The sequence below is a fragment of the Seriola dumerili genome, unplaced genomic scaffold (assembly GCF_002260705.1).
Source record: "Seriola dumerili isolate Sdu_G_001 unplaced genomic scaffold, Sdu_1.0 BDQW01000733.1, whole genome shotgun sequence".
Taxonomy (NCBI): domain Eukaryota; kingdom Metazoa; phylum Chordata; class Actinopteri; order Carangiformes; family Carangidae; genus Seriola; species Seriola dumerili.
Genome location: NW_019174988.1, coordinates 259,518 through 277,941, shown reverse-complemented (window position 1 = coordinate 277,941; position 18,424 = coordinate 259,518). Strand labels below are relative to the sequence as shown.

Genomic DNA, 18,424 nt, shown 5'->3' with positions numbered 1-18,424 from the left:
TGGGTCTTGCAGGTTAAGTAGATACTGGATGACTGTGGTTTGTCTCATCTCCTGACTCACACAAAAAAGTAACAGCACTCACTGGTTGAAACCAACTTTTGAACAGAGGCTGAAAGATCAGTTCCTGCAAAAGTTTAAATTCTATTTATGTAGAATTTAAACAAGAGCTTAAACAGGAGAGACATCTGTTGTGTGAAAACCAAAATTGCAGGCAGGCTACTTGTAATTTTAGCATCAGAATTCCTACAGTCATTGGAAGATACACAGGCTTAGACAGGAACCAGATGATTTGAGTTATCAAATTTTAAAGAATGTCCTTCTTTCTTTAAGTTACATTGGTTGCACTTTAGCCAGAGTGTGCGTCATTGTTTTGTCCTTAGAGTTAGCTCTGTTTGTGCTCTATACCATGTGATCATGGTCGTGAGTCACACAAATCAAGAAAAAAAAAGGTCAGTCAGAGGACTTTCAGTAGCTCACACAAATAGCATTTCTTTTGAGGCATTTGCGTCACTGATACATTACACCCCACATTTTGTTGATTCTGGTTTTCTACTTTCCACTCAGGATTGTAGGAGAGTGAGAGAAACAAACCACAAAGCCCTCATTACAAATCACTCTGTGAATGACTGTAACTACAGACCTGTGCAACCACTATTTTGTGGCCTTCTGAGAGCCACTGAATACAGGAAGGAGGAACATCTTATAAACATGTTCTTGTTCCTCATAAGACATGGTTTGCCATACCAGAAGAATTTTAAAAAGAAGTCTAAACCAGTATACAGTGCCTGCAGTTTATGCACTTATACGTTTTCAGGAAAAAGCAGTTTTTAAATATACACAGCTATGCCACAATGTGTGAAAACTAGGGTGTTTATGACGAATGCAAACACATTGTGGATACAACACGGTTGGATTTGCTTCATGGGGTTGACTCAAATGTTTTTACACAATGCGTGGAAATGCCTTTGAGATAATTGTGCCTTTACAATTATGAGAGTCTGTGGAGGAAAAAACACATGCACAGAGCTACAGAGACAGTAAGAGAGAAGCATGTGATTGTGGCTTTTTGATATTCAGGCCATCGTTGCTCCCTGCAGCCTCAAAAGTAACGCAAAGAGTCCTGGGTAAATCAGTGAGCCCGGTCAGTGAAGGACTCTCCACAGGTAGCCGGACAAGATGCTTCAATTTGAGGGAAAATATATAGCGGGCTTTTCAAGCTGTTTTTAGCAGTTGTCACTCTGTTTTACACCCCAACACTATCATCTGCCTCAGCATGGTTGCGCTACAACCGCGATTGTCAGTGGTTGAGTGATTGAGTGAGTGATGAAGTTACACTATTGGTCGGTTGGTGTCAAGCAGGCAACCTCCGAGGCTGAAAAATGAGGCCAACATGGAGCTTTCAAAATGATTTGGCGTGAACAGTTTCTATGACATCATCAGGGGGTGTTTACAAAGGATCAAATAGTGACTGGGGCATTTATTTATTTGAAATTCAGAAGGCACTATAACAGGCCTGCACAGTGAGGCAGGTCTTTATTTCTAATTCCCTCTGATTAATATATATAGAATTCCTGTTTGCCCTGTTAAAGTTACCCCATTACACATAAATACAAATATTTCCTGTTACTGTTTCAAAATAAAAGCCTTCTAGCATTTCAGTGGACAGAAGCCCTTATGCTCCTGAGACAAATCTATTATTTTTTATGATGACAGCATGTTGTGCTATAGTATTTTGGGATTATTTTTTATTAAATATGTTTTGGAATCGGCTGGCTGCATGGCGCTGTCCAAGGTACTGAAAGGGGGATTTAATTCTGGCATGTTAAATTAGCATAATGTTTTTTTTTTGTTTTTTTTGTGTATAATTGCATCCCATATGTCAGCATGAGGAAAGGACAAGGTGCAGAATTCAGGTATCTGGGACATATTAAATGCACTGATGGATTTTCTGTTTAATTAACTCTAGTTCAGTTATCTACCTGAACATGCTGATGCTTATCAAACACATACCGTATGTTCACATCAGCAGAGTAAAATTGAATGTGGTAGTAAACCAGCTGATCAATGAGTGAGTGATTTCATTTTGTTTTTATTTCATTTAAAGAGGTGCCTGTCTCTGTGCAGCTGTAGCTGTCTTATCTTCATCCTCTCTAAATTCCTACTGTGTGCAGTTAGTTAACAGTTTCAAATTTGGGGAAATACTAGCATGTAACTGTCCATAAAATCACAAAGTGACTTTTTACATTTCTGTTTGTGTATAGATTAAACAAATGAGACACAACATGTTAATTAGTGAGATTTACAGTTGCCGTTATACACTGTTGCTCATAAGGTTGGAATAAAATATTTTTTACCTCTTTCCATGAAATGATTGTGACAATGTGATTTATTCTTGACAGATAAAGTGTATATCTTCTCAAAACTTTAGTAGTCAATCTCTTCCAAAGTGATTACTGATGCATTTAAATAGGAATAAACAGAGGATTGTGTCTGAAAACTAAATTATTCCAACTTTATGGGCAACAGTATATATACTTTTGAACTTTGGACATAGCCAGGTTGGCTGTTTCCCTCTTGCTGCAAGGCTTTATGCTAAGCTAGGCCTCCCAGCCTCAGCTCCATAATCAATTAACAATAACTGAAAGTGATATAATATAATATAATATAATATAATTATTATTTGAAGAGATTCCATGTTATCACATGACAAGACAAGGACAACATGTGTTTTATTGACAGCTGACCTTTAAAAGGCCCAGTGTGTGTGGTCGCTCGTCACTCTGTATTTAGTGCTGTTGTTTTGTCACTAACTGATTGACCGTGCAATAAGCACCAATTGAATCAGTGAACGGATCAACATCTTGTCCAGACCTCTGACACATATGTAAGAGAAGACCTCATTAGCAACCAGGAGCAGTTGGACTGAAGCGACAGGCAGCGTCACAGTGGGTCTCATTTTCTTTGGGCCACTGATTCCTCACTGAGTTTATTCGCCTCATTGCACAATATGTCAGTGTTCTCCACACAGGGTAGAGGAGATGGGAAAAAATATTCCAGCAACATATTATCACATGCAAAATTCGCCTCAAATTTTCTGGGTGCGGCGGCACTGGAGGAGCTGTGAAACAAACTCCAAACTGCTGTACTACTTGAGGTCACAACTTTGGAATCCATGAAGCAACACTCTTGCTGAACATGACCCGAGCTACACATGATTTATGTTTCATTTAGAAAAAAAAGACAGATAAACGCTGCTCATCCTGAACCTGCATCCACTGGTGGGGCAGCTCTGCTCCGCTGGCAGGGGCTGCACTGTGTGCCTCCTCCTTCAGGGTGAGCTAAAATTACACCATATGTTATCTGTCTCCCACACACCGTTCTGCTTACGGTCAAAGGTTCGACGTTCTTGACACCACAGCAACTTCTTAACAGATTCCTCCATACATTTACAGTAGTACTTCCTCTTACTGTATGTGTTCATCCTCACATTTCACTTATCCAGCTCATGTTCACCGGCCCAGAGCTCAAAATGGCCACAATATATCACTGGGGAGGGAAGCGGGAAATTGATGGGGTTACCGATCAATACCACTAACTTGATTACTTCCCCAGCTGTCTGTCTCAAAACGGACTTTTTGTGTGGAATCACTTCAAGAAACTCTCAAGTGTCGCTTCATGTTGGAGCTTTGATATTAAAACTTAATAGTTAATAGAAACTGTATAGACTTGATGCTAATCTGAGCTGATAAACATGTTAATAACATATTCTATGACATGCACATACAGCAGGATTTCCCTTACATAGCACCATCTGATTCACCAACAGAATTCAGCGTTTCAGCACAGCTAAGCATCAAGGTTTGTCACTTGCTGTCTTCTCTGCTAATGAGATGCACAAGACTCGCATATAAATGAGAAGCTGCAGACACAAAACACTAAGTGTGTATATGTGAGTCGGTGTTACTGTCAGTCAGTCCTGATGTGTCCGAACTTGACAGCTGAACCCTGAAAGTGGCAAAACTGATGGAAACAGAAGCTGATGAATGAAACAAATTTCAGGAGGGTTGAGGAGATGAAAGACGTGTGGGAGAGTGCAAAAGACAATCAGAGAAAGTGAGGATGACTCCTCAACCTGAAAGAACTTAAAGATTGAAGAGTTTTAACCAAAGAAGTAAAGGATTTAACTTAATCTTTTACTTTTATGTTTTCACTAAATTAAAAGTTCTGTTCTGAAAATGGACCATGGTCCTACTTTAAAACATGCTCAATTGAAGTATTACAATAATTACCTCTTGCACTGTATGTACTGTACGATGTGCCAAAAGTACATGGACACCTCTGACCGCATGCTTTTGGCTTTCCTTTGGTTTTCCTTTACCTCCACTTGAGGGAAAGCTTATTTCTACAAGAGCAGTTTATTATATCATATTTTAGACAGATGTGGTCCTACAGTTTAGAGAATACCCTGTCCTGTTTCAACATGACAATTCCACCGTGTACAAAATGCAGTAAATAAAGAAATGGTTTTTCCCAGTTCGGTGTGGAAGAACGTGAGTAGCCTGCACAGAGCCTTCACCTCAACCCCATCCAACACCTTTGAGCTGAACTGGAACGCTGACTGCAAGCCTGATCTTATCACCCAATATTAGTTTTGGACACACTTGCCAATGCTCTTGAAGCTGAATGGGAGCAAATCCTCGAAGCCAGGTTCCAATGTCTTGTGGAAAGCCTGAAACCAGATGAGCGGAGGCTGATATAGCAGCAGGTTATTGCCCAAGGCTTTGGGATGATGTTTACAAAAATTACGCGTGTGAAAGGGCATATTGCAAAGCCTGTTCTTGTGATGAACACCGACACCACATTTTCTCCTGTAGTTTCTACATGATGATAATACAATCCAATACGACTGCCCCGCATTAAACTCTCTTAATTTATGATGACATTGTTAGTAGTGCTGTTGTACTAGTCTGCATTATAGATGACAAAATATTACAACACACCATTGGTGTAATGCAGTCCAGATATAAAACGCAGCCTCAAACATTCTACAATACCAAACCTGTACATGATAAAATGGTAACTCAGCACACTGTTGCTGCAATACCTAAATGTCACCAACAGAGGTCCATAAAAGTCACGCATTACTTTACTTTATGTCCCATGAGAAACGCTCATTAATGAAGTAAAGTGGAACCTCTGCCTCCAGCCTTTCTTGATGTCATGAGTGGGTTCTACTTTTTTTTTTTTTTTTTTGATTTCTTTTTAGTGGCTGTGGCCCACTGGAGTTTGGTTTAGGTAATTTCAGTTAAACCCAGAATTTGTATCTTCTGCGTCTGATTTCAGAAACACAGATCTTCACTACCTCTGATATCTCGACAGCTGATGTTGCTTAGAAGTGCCATTTCTGCTGAGAGCAGATTGCGCAGGATATAACTTTTCATTGGAGCTCTTTATGGCTGCTGAGGCATCGTGTAATAACTTCTGTCGGGCACTTTCATGACCGATGTGAAGCTAATATGAGGCTGTTATTGATCTCTGACAAGCTGAGAGGAAAAACTGATGCTACCAAGGGAAGCTATTTCATTCCCATGTGTATCTTTTTGTCTGTACACCACAGACTGAAACTAGCAGCCACAATCTTTTGTTTACGACTACCGACAACAAAGAACCAAAAATAAATAATGGTGTGAAACCTTAAAGCCACAAAATCCCTTTCATCCTCACTCTAACACAGACAGGTCAAAATTGTCTGCCAAAAACGATGAGCCATAAAATGCAACAAAAACAGAAGCAACATATTCTGAAATGTTTGATAATGAGTGTTTGATCTCATACCACTAACTGCATATCATTTGTGAACACCGGAAATGAAACATGCCTTTAACTTAATTGGATTGCAAAGCACAGTTGAATGTACAAGGCATCCATGCATGTGATGTGTGAAAGAAAGAAATGCAGATAGACAAAAAACAGAAACAAATCAAACAGAGGAGAAAAAGCACAGGGGGCAGATCCTGCGATGGCCGCTCGAATATGCTTTTTTTTTTAATGAAGATAAATTGTCCTGATAAAGAAAAGCTGTCCAGCTCAGTCTGACAGCGGTGATAAGGAGGAACGCCTGAGCTACAAGCACTGAAGGAGGTTCATTAATGAGCAATGATGTGACAGTAAAATAAGAGACTTCATTCTTTTTACTCATTCATTCACTGTAGCAGATTGGGCACTAAGGGTACACACACACACACACACACACACACACACACACACACACACACACACACACACACACACACACACATCAGATAAAATTCTTTGGGGGATGGAGAGAATAGAGGGTGTGTGATGGTGTGTGTTGATGACGATGAGCAGGATGAATCAAAGAGAAAGAAAGGGAAGAAAAGAAAGGATGGGACAGGAGAGAAGGAGGAGAGAAAGAAAAGGAACACAGAAAAGAGGAGATGAGAGGAGAAGAGGACTAAAAGGGGAGGAGGGGAGGGAGAGGAAAAACAAACGAGGAAAAGGGGAAAAGAAGAAGGTCATGAAGACAGAAAGAAAAAGAGAGGGAAAATAAAAAAAATAAAATGATGGGTGAAGATGGACCAGGAGAAAGAAGAGAGGAAAGAGGAGAGAAGTAAAGATGGGAAAAGAGAAGGAGAAATAAAAAGGGGGGTGGAGAGGAGAGAAAGGAGAGAAAGGAAGAAAGAAGGACAAAAGGGAGGTTTAAAGACTGGAGAGAAAAAGAGAGGTGAGAGGAGGAGGGGAGAGGAGAGGAAAGGAAAGGAAAGGAGATGACACAAGGTAAGACCAGAGGAAAAAAGGGATAATAGAAGGGTAGAAGTTTAGAGGGGAGGAGGGAGGAAAAAGGATTGGAGGAGAGACGAGAGAGGAGAAGAGAAGAGCTTAAGGATAGAAGGGAAGAAGAGAAGAAGAGAGGAAGGGAGAGGAGGGGCGATAGGATGGAAGAATAGGAGGGAAAGGAGATGAGAAAAGATGAGTGGAAAAAAGGGAGAATAGTGTTGAGGAGGGAGGGGGAAAAAAGAGAAGCGAAGTATAAGAGGAAAGAAGGACAGATATATGGAGGTATAGGGGAGGAGAAGTGGAAGGATGGAAGGAAAGGAGAGGACATGATCACTGTTCAGAGTCCAGAGCCCCAGTTGCCTGCAGTTGAAGCCAGCAGGGACCTCTACTGGAAAACACCATCAATAACCTCATCATGCCATCACAGCCAGAGAGAGAGAGAGAGAGAGAGAGAGAGAGAGAGAGAGAGAGAGAGAGAGAGAGAGAGAGAGAGAGAGATACCTGGACTCTATAGAAGGAACATTTCTCATGGAGATATGTCCAGAAGTAAAAGAGCAGAGAGTTCATTTAGTTTTTTTTTTGTATGTTTTTTTAAAGTTCTTTTCCCTTCTCTCCCAAAATTGATTAAATGAACGATTAAAGGAATGAATATAGTCAAAATGTCAACGTACTACACTGTGAGAATTATAAGATACTGGTCAATGTTTGACCAGTAGATGATGATGCAATCATGACATGGACAACCAGAATTATGAGATATTGAGTCAGTGTTTTATCTTAGTAATACACTTATATAGTAAGTCAAAAATACATAATAATAAGGAATAAGTCAACATTATTTGTAATTTTTTAATTATCATTTTGGTCAAATATTGAATTAAGTTTAGTTTGATGAAAATAATAAAAACTCTTACTCTAAGTTTTTTTTAATCATTCCCATGCTTTCATAATTTTTACTCTTTTTTTTGGCAGAAATGAGCTTCCATGTAAAATAATAAACAGATGTCACATGTTGTACGGTAATGAAATATTAAGAATTGGTTTGTTTTCCAGGTCAATTCAGTTCATTCACCGTTTTTCCTGGACAGCCTCTCTAATCCAAACCCACACTCCAGGAAACACATGAGTGACAGGCCCTGATTGGCTGCCATCGACACACAAATGACTGAAATCCTCTCAGTCAGTCCAGCTTGCAGCGTTTGCAGCAGAAATCCTCCATCCACTCAGCAGATGCACCTTATCTGAGTAGTGGTGACAACCAGGCAAAGTCCAGTCCTGTGATTGTTCTCTAATCAAGGTCACTCGATTCAGCTAATTCACTTCAGCTTTTAACTAAACTGCTTTCATTTCCAAAACACAATGGACACAATATGTTACCATTATATTCAATAAAAACAGTGTTTATGAGAGTTTCAAGTGTATAAAGGCAGCGAGGGCAACGGAGGCAAATGTGTTTCCACATACACAGACAAAAGGTAAAGAGCTGACTGCGGAGAAAGAGTGTAAACAGAATTATGTAATCAATGCTTCTGAACATATATGCATTTGAAAGGATTATCTTTTGTAGCGCTGCTTGAAAAGGATTTACAAAATATTTTCTGGGACAATGTCTTCACAAGAAATGCTTGACAAGTAATCGGGAACGCAGCCAGCCCCTTCTGCAATCGGCAGATAGCAGGCTAAAACCGTGACACACTCGATATCAGCCTGATAAAATCAATGGTGGCAGTCCCGTTCATGGCTGACTAACAAATGTCCTGCTGATGCACAGAAGCATCATCCGATACGACGACATAACCTGCTTTTAACCTGTGATTCCTTGATTTCTTTCACGTTTGAAGTCTAAATCTTCCCCTACAACATGTCACCAATGAGATATATATATATCTATATATATATAAAAAAACAAAAGCTATCATAATCTGTGTGCATGTATGAATATGTGGAATACCATCATCTTCAACCCATCCCCCACCCTTTGATCGTCAGTCGACTTGTTGCTGAGGAACAGCATCAGAAGCATCTCTGCACAGAACAACAGTGGGGAGAGTAAGTATTTTTTACCTGCCTCTCCATCTGCATTAAAATGTCTCATTAACAGAGCACCTCACCACGCAGGCAGCAAACAAAACGGTGCCACATATGGTCAATTTCCTCCACCACTCGTGAGGCTTCTCTGCGACAACTCAATGAAGAAACGCTGCCATTGTAACCCGACTCTGAAAGCGAATGACTGCCTCCATCGATCCTCAAACACCAATTAGAAGCATCTTGATTAAATAACCCCACTGAGGAGCAGCTACACCCCAAACAGATGTGCGCAGATGATGCGATGAGGCTGGAGATTTAATGATGCGCCCGTTTGTGTTTGAACGGAGGGAAATTGTTTCTACAGAGGGCACTATTGGCAGCCAGGCGTGGTCTACACAGATGCATCAGACTTACCAACAGCTGTGTGTTGACTACGAACTCTCTGGATCGACCAATATAACAGTGAACCAAAGCGGAGGAATCACCGGAGGGGCTCGTATATTCAGATCACGGCGAGTTACAAACAGCATGTGATTGTTACGGCTGATTAGATGGGAACGTAACCTCCTCTGTATTGTCTCTAGCTCTGAGAAAGTGAAGTGCTCACTAATGCTGACTCAGCTCTCAAAGCTGTGACCTGAAAAACTCAAGTTTAGTTGCTGCAAACTTTTCTACTGCGTCTTTCAACTTGATTACGTTGGCCACTTTGTCGACAAACAGACACAGCAACATAAGCATCTATTTGGACTCTTTTCTACCTCAGTGAATTGAAGAAATACGTCCAATATTCACTCTCCTTGTTCAGTTCTCATCTCCATCAGTTCCTGAGAAAAATACCTGTTTTTTTAGCTGCTAGATGTTCCCCTTTCTTCAACAATTAGTCACTGACCTTGTCTGCTTGTTGTTGGGTACCGGGCAGGCAGCAATTACTGTTATCAGAGCTTATTTTCTTAAAACAGCTACCTTCTGCTGCTGGAGACGAGGTGGATGCAAATGCTGAGACGGTAAATGTAAACACAACTAGAACCTGAGTGGCCTTTTTACCAATATAGATTAGAATATAGATGATTTCAACCATTCTTAACATGAAAAGTACTCGTTTGTGGAGGCCTAAGATAAGCTCCAGGGGAGGAAAACCTGAGGAAATATTATACTATTTTTCATTTTGTCTGGACAAATATTGTGGGCTACGTACAGATTTTCTCATAACAACCTTCCTATGTTGGTATCAATACAGTCTTAATGTCAAATATCACAATGCCTCCCATGCCTCCTAAAATGTGCGTCCCTGTAACAGGGAAAGGTTCAGAATCTTTAAAAGCTTTTTTACACTGAAAGAGTTACTGGTCACTATAATTGCTCCTCTTCTCCATACTGGCGCTCCCTTTGTATTCCAACTTCTGCACAAATATTGGTCTAAATCCACAGCCCTCTGCCCATGCATTTTACAGTCCAGCCATAATATGAAGCTTTAGCAATGTTGCCCGCTCATGTGGATTTTTCCATGCTGGGAGTCAAGGGATGGTTTACTGAAAACATTTTGTCCTGGCAACAACCCTGCATGTGACTACAAGGTCGATTCGTTCATATCCACATGAGTGGCTCTGAACTTCATGTAGCATGTGAGCATACATGACATGTGAGGACTGTATAAAGACACAATTCATTACAATCTATGTGGCAACAAATATCAATGCATATACACAAATCAGACTGTGCTGCAGCAGAAAGGACTAAAACTAGCAGTGACTTACAATATTCATGAGCGTGAGTAGGTAGTTCTGCACGTGCTCTTTGCCATGAAATCGAACCACCGAGTCGTCAACTCCCAGCAGGATTTCAATGTTGTAGTCGTCCTCTCCAGCATCTCGGCGGCGACGGCGGCGGACAGTGTCGTTGACCTGCCGGGCCACAGAGTCCAGAGTCCCGGGTACATCCAGCTCTGGTTCTACACAGAGATGAAAACAGAGGGGATATACAGTAAGTGCAAAATGCAACTTGTTTTAGTCATACTGGATATGGGTCAGGTCAATCGGTATGTAATCACCTGACAAATTTAAATGTTTTTTAATTTTTTTTTTAAAGCAGTTGCTGTAGGGCTTTTATGTTGAAATGCTCACTGAGTAAATACACACCTTGATCCACTATTATATGAAAGATGCCAGTAAAAGTGCAAAACACAGGAAGGTGTCGGAGGGTTAAATCCACATTAGATGCGTGGAGGTACAGTTATTGGATTTCATAACACCTGAAGTGCTGAAATGATAACAATAATACCTACTTCAATTCAATTTATCTGTTTATTGGTTTACTTATTTATCAAGCAAACATGCCAGCTTCATTCTCTGGTTCCAGCTTCTCGAACAGTTGAGTGTGGAGCATTTCTCTGTTATATGTGATTGTAATTTGAATATCTAACAAACAAATCAAGCACATGAAGATGACACTTCGGGTTCTATTAAACTGGGAAGGGAATTATTTTCACAATTTTCTGTCAAAAACATAATTGACAGATTAAATGATAGTAAAAATAATTGTTTGTTGTGACTAAGCTAAACTAAACCTAACTAAATTTGAAAGTACACTTTACATTTAGCCATATAACACTTGCTCGTTTGCAAATACCTTTTTATTTTGTCTGCAAAATGAAGGCTCGACATTATCAGTTAATTCTATTAGTTGATTCCATCTGGAAACATTCAACACTTTATATTTGACTAACATGAAGTTCATCAAAGATTATCAATCTTACATTTCTGAAAGGATTTTTTCACTCAGTCAGAATGGCATAAAACCAATCATACAGTAGTTTACATTACCCTCTTTCACTCTTTATTGTGCATTCACATCACTTCCCTGAAGCCAATCAAAGACAGAGTGTGGGTTTCGATTAACGTGCATCATACTGTAACACACACAGCTAATGACAGCTTGTTCACTGCTGGCTGTAAATGAAGCCTCTAGGCCGCTGGCTTCGTCAAGTAAATGCTCAGAGAACCCTGAAGACTCTTGAGCTTGTTAGAAGCTGCTGAAAGCCCACGTTAAGGCTTGAAATCTCTCCAGCGAGCAAGGACAACAGGTCTGAGTATAAGCAGCTCACACACTGCTGAACTGCGATCAGGTCATTCAAACCACAACTCCATTTCTTTCCAAAAAAGCCAATGCGATTCACTGCTGGTAATGGGACTATAACACAAAAAATCTACAGTTATTTTAAAGCTTTTTTTTTTTTTTTAAATTCATAGATTATCCTCTGCAGTTATATAACAGGGAAATCAGATCTGACTTCAGAGCAAGCTTCTGTCACCACTCGATATGAAACTGAAGGGAGTTATCTGACTTGACAGTATTTGGTCCAGTACGCTCGCTGGTACTGAATCGGACCATGAAATTGCTAGTACTTCCCTTTTTGATGGAACGGCCCACCAGTGCTTAATGCCCGCCTGATACTGCTTAGCTTTACAGTCTGAAGGCTGAGGCCGTCTCTGTCAAGCCTCTCAGTGAGCAGTGCTGATATTAAATCCTTCATCTGGTCCCCTCGGTAATCCTGACGAGGGCAAACAACTACCACCCCGAGAGCTGATCGAGTGGCCACAGATACCCCTTACTCTACGCTTTGCTGCTTTACAGTAGGAAGCACTAGAGATGAAATTTTCCACTATAATGACTGAAAAAAAAAAGAAAAAAAAATCCTTTGGGGGGATCAACAGCTTGGTTGGTCATAAATGCAGCCAGCAGGAGAGTTGCTGGTTCAAACCCCAGCGGGGAAAATCTTGGCAAGGAGTGAGTCTGTTTTGCTCTGCTGAAGCTGCTGGCCAACAGTAAGGCTGTGATCATGCCCACAGTTTGTTTTGTTTGCTCTCAGCCACAACGGAAAACTGTATTTTTCATTTTTTATTAGTTTTGTATGAGGGGAGTAATTTTAATCTCTTTGACATAATCTGAAATTGAAATGAAGCGTGTGAAGCCTCTGTGCTCTCCATGTTATCAAAAACAGAGTTTTCGGGCAGAGATCGTTCACTCCATCACTACAACATCATTTACACTGGTGTTATTATAAATATTAGGTTGACACACTATGTTTGCTGGTTTTTATCTACAGGCTATGAGCTAAAATGTTAGCTTGCTAATGCACACAGTGGTATCTGTTTTGTATTGCAGCTTGGTGCAAACATTCCCCACTTTCAGAATTGAAAGTTTTTTCAGAATAAATTATACTGCTGACCCCCTGGCTGTGTGTGTGTGGGGTGTGGTTCCTCTTGCATTTATCTGTGTCTGGCATGTCTTCATTCTGAACCTAAAACTGATTATAAACTCAAGGGAAGGGAGGTCATCTTCCATTTGGTAATATCCATAAACCTCTGCCTGGAGTCTGCCAGCAAGACACAGCGCTGGCCTTGAACTTTAAAAAATTGGGTTCATGTAGGTTCACGCAGCCCATTTACAAACAAACCAGGGTTGGTAAACAAAGGTCACATGGACTCAAAAGCAGCTTGTGTATTAAAGACGTTTTGGTAAGCCGTCATCCTGCCGTGTCAGAAAATTTGGCAGAGGGGTGAGTCAAAACAAAACTCGTTCCAGTGCCTTTAGCTAAACCTGACGGACGTGTCTATATACTGGAATTAACCTTCTCTGCTCTTCAAACCATATATCAAATCTGACATTAAGAAACCATTCAAGCCCATTTAGTGATGCTAACCCACAATGCAGAACTTAGAAGAAGATAAAGACATAGACAGGAGTCTCAGTGTCATCTTTTGATGTTCTCACCTGAACAGTAACCAAGAACATTTTTAGTGTGAACTGTGAGTCCACTGAGAACCTCCTGAATATGTCTGCAGCTAAAGAAAGTTGAGGCAAATCACTCCTGAAAAAAAGTTTTCTTTCCCTGAATAAATAAATGATTAAAGCAAAAGAAAAAAAAAAATCACAGCTTTTATATTTCATCAACACAGGGTGTAGATACTGAGCTGGCAAATACTTGGAAATCTCAAGCCATAAATAAAAGCGCAGGCCATTTTTCATTTTTCCAGGGATGCTTAGGGCCGCAGACAGGGCCTGTGATTGAGTGGAGAGGGAGCTAAAATAAATAGTAAGAAATGGCTGCCACCTCAGCCATGGCCCAGCTCCTACAGTGTTGGGATTGTGGAGTGCATTCCTCCTCTCCGCCGCTCCCGTCATGACACAGGCATTCTTGTGCAGCGGCCCAGCTCCCCCCGCCTCCCCCTCCTGAGTAAACAGGCTTTCTGAGGTCCCTACTTCAAACGCACAGGACTTCCCCTCAGCAGCGCTCCTTAAGATCGCTAGTGTGCTTCGGTCAGCGGCGAGCACCCCCTCCCACCCCCCACCTCCACAGCCCAGTCCCACGGGAGCCCCACCGTGCAACAGTAGCAGCAGCAGCAGCCCAGGAGACTGGAGCGAGAGGCCCCCAGCCAGCTCCTGCCCACACGTGGCACTGTGCAGCAAGGTGGCAGCGAAGCCAGCCAGAGCCGCCGCAGGCTAAAAATGGCACAGAGGTAGGCGACAGGCAACTCGCCATCAGCCTAGAGTGGAAATCTACTGTGTCTGCTGTGACGGCATTAATATCCACACTGCACTGTTCACAGACGCTCACACATTCCAGCAAGCCCATTAATAAGGACACAGATATCGTGCCAGAATGACGTATTTATATATTGCAAAACCTGTGTGAAATCTGCAATTGTTTGTTTATATTCAAACGCATTAAAATATAGAACAAAGCTTCTCCACTGAGGATGTAGATCTATATGTTCCTAATCATAAATGTTAGTGCATGTGACAGAAAAAGAACACAGCGTCTTCATTCATGGAAAAATGCCAAACAAGTATCCAGGGTATTACAGCCACAATAAGCATCATTTTTGCATTAAAATATGGGCTGTAATCCTTTTATCTGTTTCTGCTACAAAGAAACTGCTATGTGGGGCTGCAGGATTGGCCCACATAATGTACCTTGTGTATGAAATGATAGGGAAATGCACATTAAGATTGAGAGGACAGGAATTTGCATAAAAATTCACCTTGTGAGCTGAGTAAAGAGTAGGACAAACAGATCAAGGGAGGTAGATTTTTTTTTTAGCATTTGCGGATAATGCATATCTGATGAGGTAGCACAAGGCATTATTCTTTAGTTAATTAAGTTCTGAATGACCTGATGAACCTTTACTTTATCCTTGCCTTTAAGACAGAAAATGCAGGTTTAAGTCAATGTTGTCACACTCTTCAGAAACACTGCAACATGAGCAGGTGCAAGAAACACTGCTAGATTTCGAACATCATCTTCCCAGTGACTGAGAATGGGCTTAAAGTGAGAACTCACGAAACCTTGAAAGAGGCCATATCATGGGCGGCAGGAGCGCATATTGGAGGCATCATCCCGACCACGGCTGTTCAAAGGAGTCAATCTGAAAGGAGTTAAATGAATGATACAAGACAGAAGACACCTCAACAAAAAGACCAAGAGAAACGGACAGACTAACAGGACATGTCACGAGGCTTGGCGACACAAAATAATGACAACAATTACTTTCAAAGCACACAAAGCACTACAGTCTTAAGTGTCTTGGCTAAAAGAACACACAACATTGTCGTTCTTTGACTCCAGGTTTCAAATGGTACACTTGTTGTAAATGAGCGGTTCCCAGCCACAGGGCTACAGACCAGCACTGGACCAAGGAGGAACATTCAGCGCCGGGGCGGGACAAAATTATATGATATGACAAAAAATGCTGAATAATAATTACACACATTTATGGTCTATTTGTGCTTTAAATACTTTCAACTTTGTGCAGTCTGTCAAAGCTGCATATTTCCTCATCACTCCCTGTCACGCCCACAACAACAAAATACTGGTTTTGAACTAAAGTAGGTCACCAATCTGTCATCAGCAACTTAGCTACTGGATCTGTATGTGCCACTCTCCTGTTCCAAACTACCTGAACAACAACAGTAAAAAACAAAACCAAATGTTGTTTGAGAGTTTCCTGGGAGAAGGTAGGAAAAGAGGCCTAATGATTATTTCAGTCTTGACAAACCCCCTGCCCAGAGGCTGGTCCATATAAATATTGTCAATATAAAAATGGTAGGTGTCCTTTGTAAATAACATCCTGTCTTGCCCTCAATCATTCCCGTGTCAAAACATCCAGAGAAGAAGCTGTAATGCTTGAGGGTGCTGAACTGATATATTAGGGGGTTAATTAAAAGCTGTAGATATAGAGCAAAATATGATGCAAAGCTAGTCAACACACATTTTCCAATGGGGGGGGGGGGGGGGTTGCAGAGGAGTTGTTTTGTGCTTTAAAGACAATGGGAAGTCAGTCCATTGATTTGACTCGCTTATCAACACAGGCTGCAGCAATCACTGTCATACAAAATTCATGAAGGTACTTAATGCAATTAATTAAACCCTTAGCGGGCCCCAGAGTGACGCTCGCATTATAACTTCAGTAGACTTGTAGACCAGGTTCCTTCGTTAATGGCTATAACAAGATAACGCTCCATGGGAAGATGCACGCACCTATCAACCACAGGCTGCTGACATTAATGTCTCCTTGGTCAGCTTTAATACTGGGACGCTTCACTTGTTTTAATCATTGCAGCAATGTGTGGCAGCTGTTTGCAGGGACGAACATGGTGCTGATCAGGGGTTTCCTTTTCATTTTTGATCACTGAGCACATAAGCCACAGGCTATTTCTTTTTCTGAAACACCAAACGGCCTGATGCATGTCTTCTATTAGTCTAGACCGAGAAAGCAATGTGTGACCAAAGGCATTAATGCAACAATTCTTTCTCGGTTGACATCTCGTTTTACAGTAGTCATGAATGATGTTTGTTATTCGGTTTCTGCACCATTTCCTTCTGTTTGGAGCTAAATATGGGTTTCACTGAGGAATGGGTCAGTGAACAATGGCCTGAAATCAGGTGCCCTATTTCAAGACCACAAATTCCACCTCAACACTGAAGAGAAAGCAAAGTCGCCGTCCTCTCAAGCTTTATCATTTTGGCAGTGCGGAGGTGTTCTGAAGCTGTAGTTGATTTAGTGCTGGCGATTTACTTGTCATGTAAGGGAATTTTTGACTCCCCTGGGGGACATAAAACCAAGCGTAATTACACTGGATTTTATGACTGAGGTAATATTGTTTTAGCCTTTTTCTTCCCTCTGCCTCAATAGAGTTGAAAATGAGCGGTGACAGCAGCAACAACAGCAGCCTAATTACCAGCAGTGCACCACAACAGGAGAAAAAGATGCTGGCCGAGGCATTTCACATCGTGGAGACGCCACGCAGGTTTGTGGTTCTGAGCTGAAGGGGTGGTGGAGGTTTTAAAAGGTACGTGTGTGTCTATGTGCATTCTCTGTGGCCCACCCGAAGCTTCTGAATCACTGTTAACAGGCTCATGGGGAGTTTTAGGCATAAAATTGAAGCCAACACTCCTGCTCCCACTGGGCCTTATATTAAAGCATTACTAATGATTTCTAAGTCTTGGCTGCGTTGCCTAAGAAAATAAACTTGGAGTTTTTCACTGCAAAAGCAAAGGGTCATATATGATAGAAAAGTTTCTGTCACAGATGCTTTTACACACATTTATTCGAAGTGTGAGAATGATGCGCTTTGTCACAAAGTACTGTCTGACAGAAAGTGGATTAAAACCAATTAGTATACCATGTATAAAGGTTGATACTAGTATTTAGACACAATACAGACACAAGACTTAAATCAAGTCTTAAAAACAAGTATAAAGAGTGGATCAAAGTACCATTGGCATCATTAGCCAAAAGCACAAAAACACAAACAAGAAACAACAGTAGGAATAGATATCTGATTAAATTGCGGTATGATGCAGTCTGAAAAAGTTCCTGTCCAAGAGAAGATTGTTTAGGGGCAAATATGCTCCTCTAATGACAACATGGTAACACTTAGAAACCCACAGGGAATTATCACCTGACTCTGCAGTTCCCCTGAACGCTATGGAGTTTTTTTTTCACATCTCAGCTCATTATTTTGGTTTTACAGCCCACAACTGTACTTTTTCATTCACTTTTACTGCTTTCATCAACATTTTTCAGCTGCAGCAGGCAGGTGTTTTCAGTGAAAAAGCTTGAATAAACTGAGTGCACGCTACCTGCCAAGCAGGCAAACAAAGTTAGCTACACAGTGCAGCATTTAGCAGCTAAAGAAACAGATATTTCCCTCAAGAGTTGGTACAAACTAAAACAGAGATAGAAGGAGAGTGAATATTGGACTTACACTTGTCAAGTGACCAGAAACACGACTCCAAACAAATGCTAAACGTAGCTCTTTGTCTGCCGGATTTAGCTGTTTGCTAACAAGCTCACCACAATAATGTTTTCAGGTGATAAGATGAGTTCACAGCTGGCTGCAGTGGCCCCAGGTGGACAAAATAATACTAATGGAAACACCACACAGGTTTTCAACATCAAAGTCAATGTCTGTCGCCAAAGTCAAAGCCACCTCCAAGAACTGTTCTCGTATCCTGCTGGAGCAAAGTCCTTGTAGCCATGCCACTTTGTTCGAGAAAAATGTTTTAGTATGAACATCTCCACAGGAGCAGGCG

General features: G+C 41.1%; 1 protein-coding gene across 1 annotated transcript in view; it reads right to left on the bottom strand.

Moving 5' to 3' along the window:
• adamts3 (ADAM metallopeptidase with thrombospondin type 1 motif 3) overlaps positions 1-18,424 on the bottom strand; it is a 136,763-nt gene that overhangs the window by 68,001 nt on the left and 50,338 nt on the right. The window contains exon 5 of the mRNA XM_022765727.1: positions 10,584-10,777. Coding sequence (XP_022621448.1) covers positions 10,584-10,777 — 194 coding nt within the window. The remainder of the gene's footprint in view (positions 1-10,583; positions 10,778-18,424) is intronic.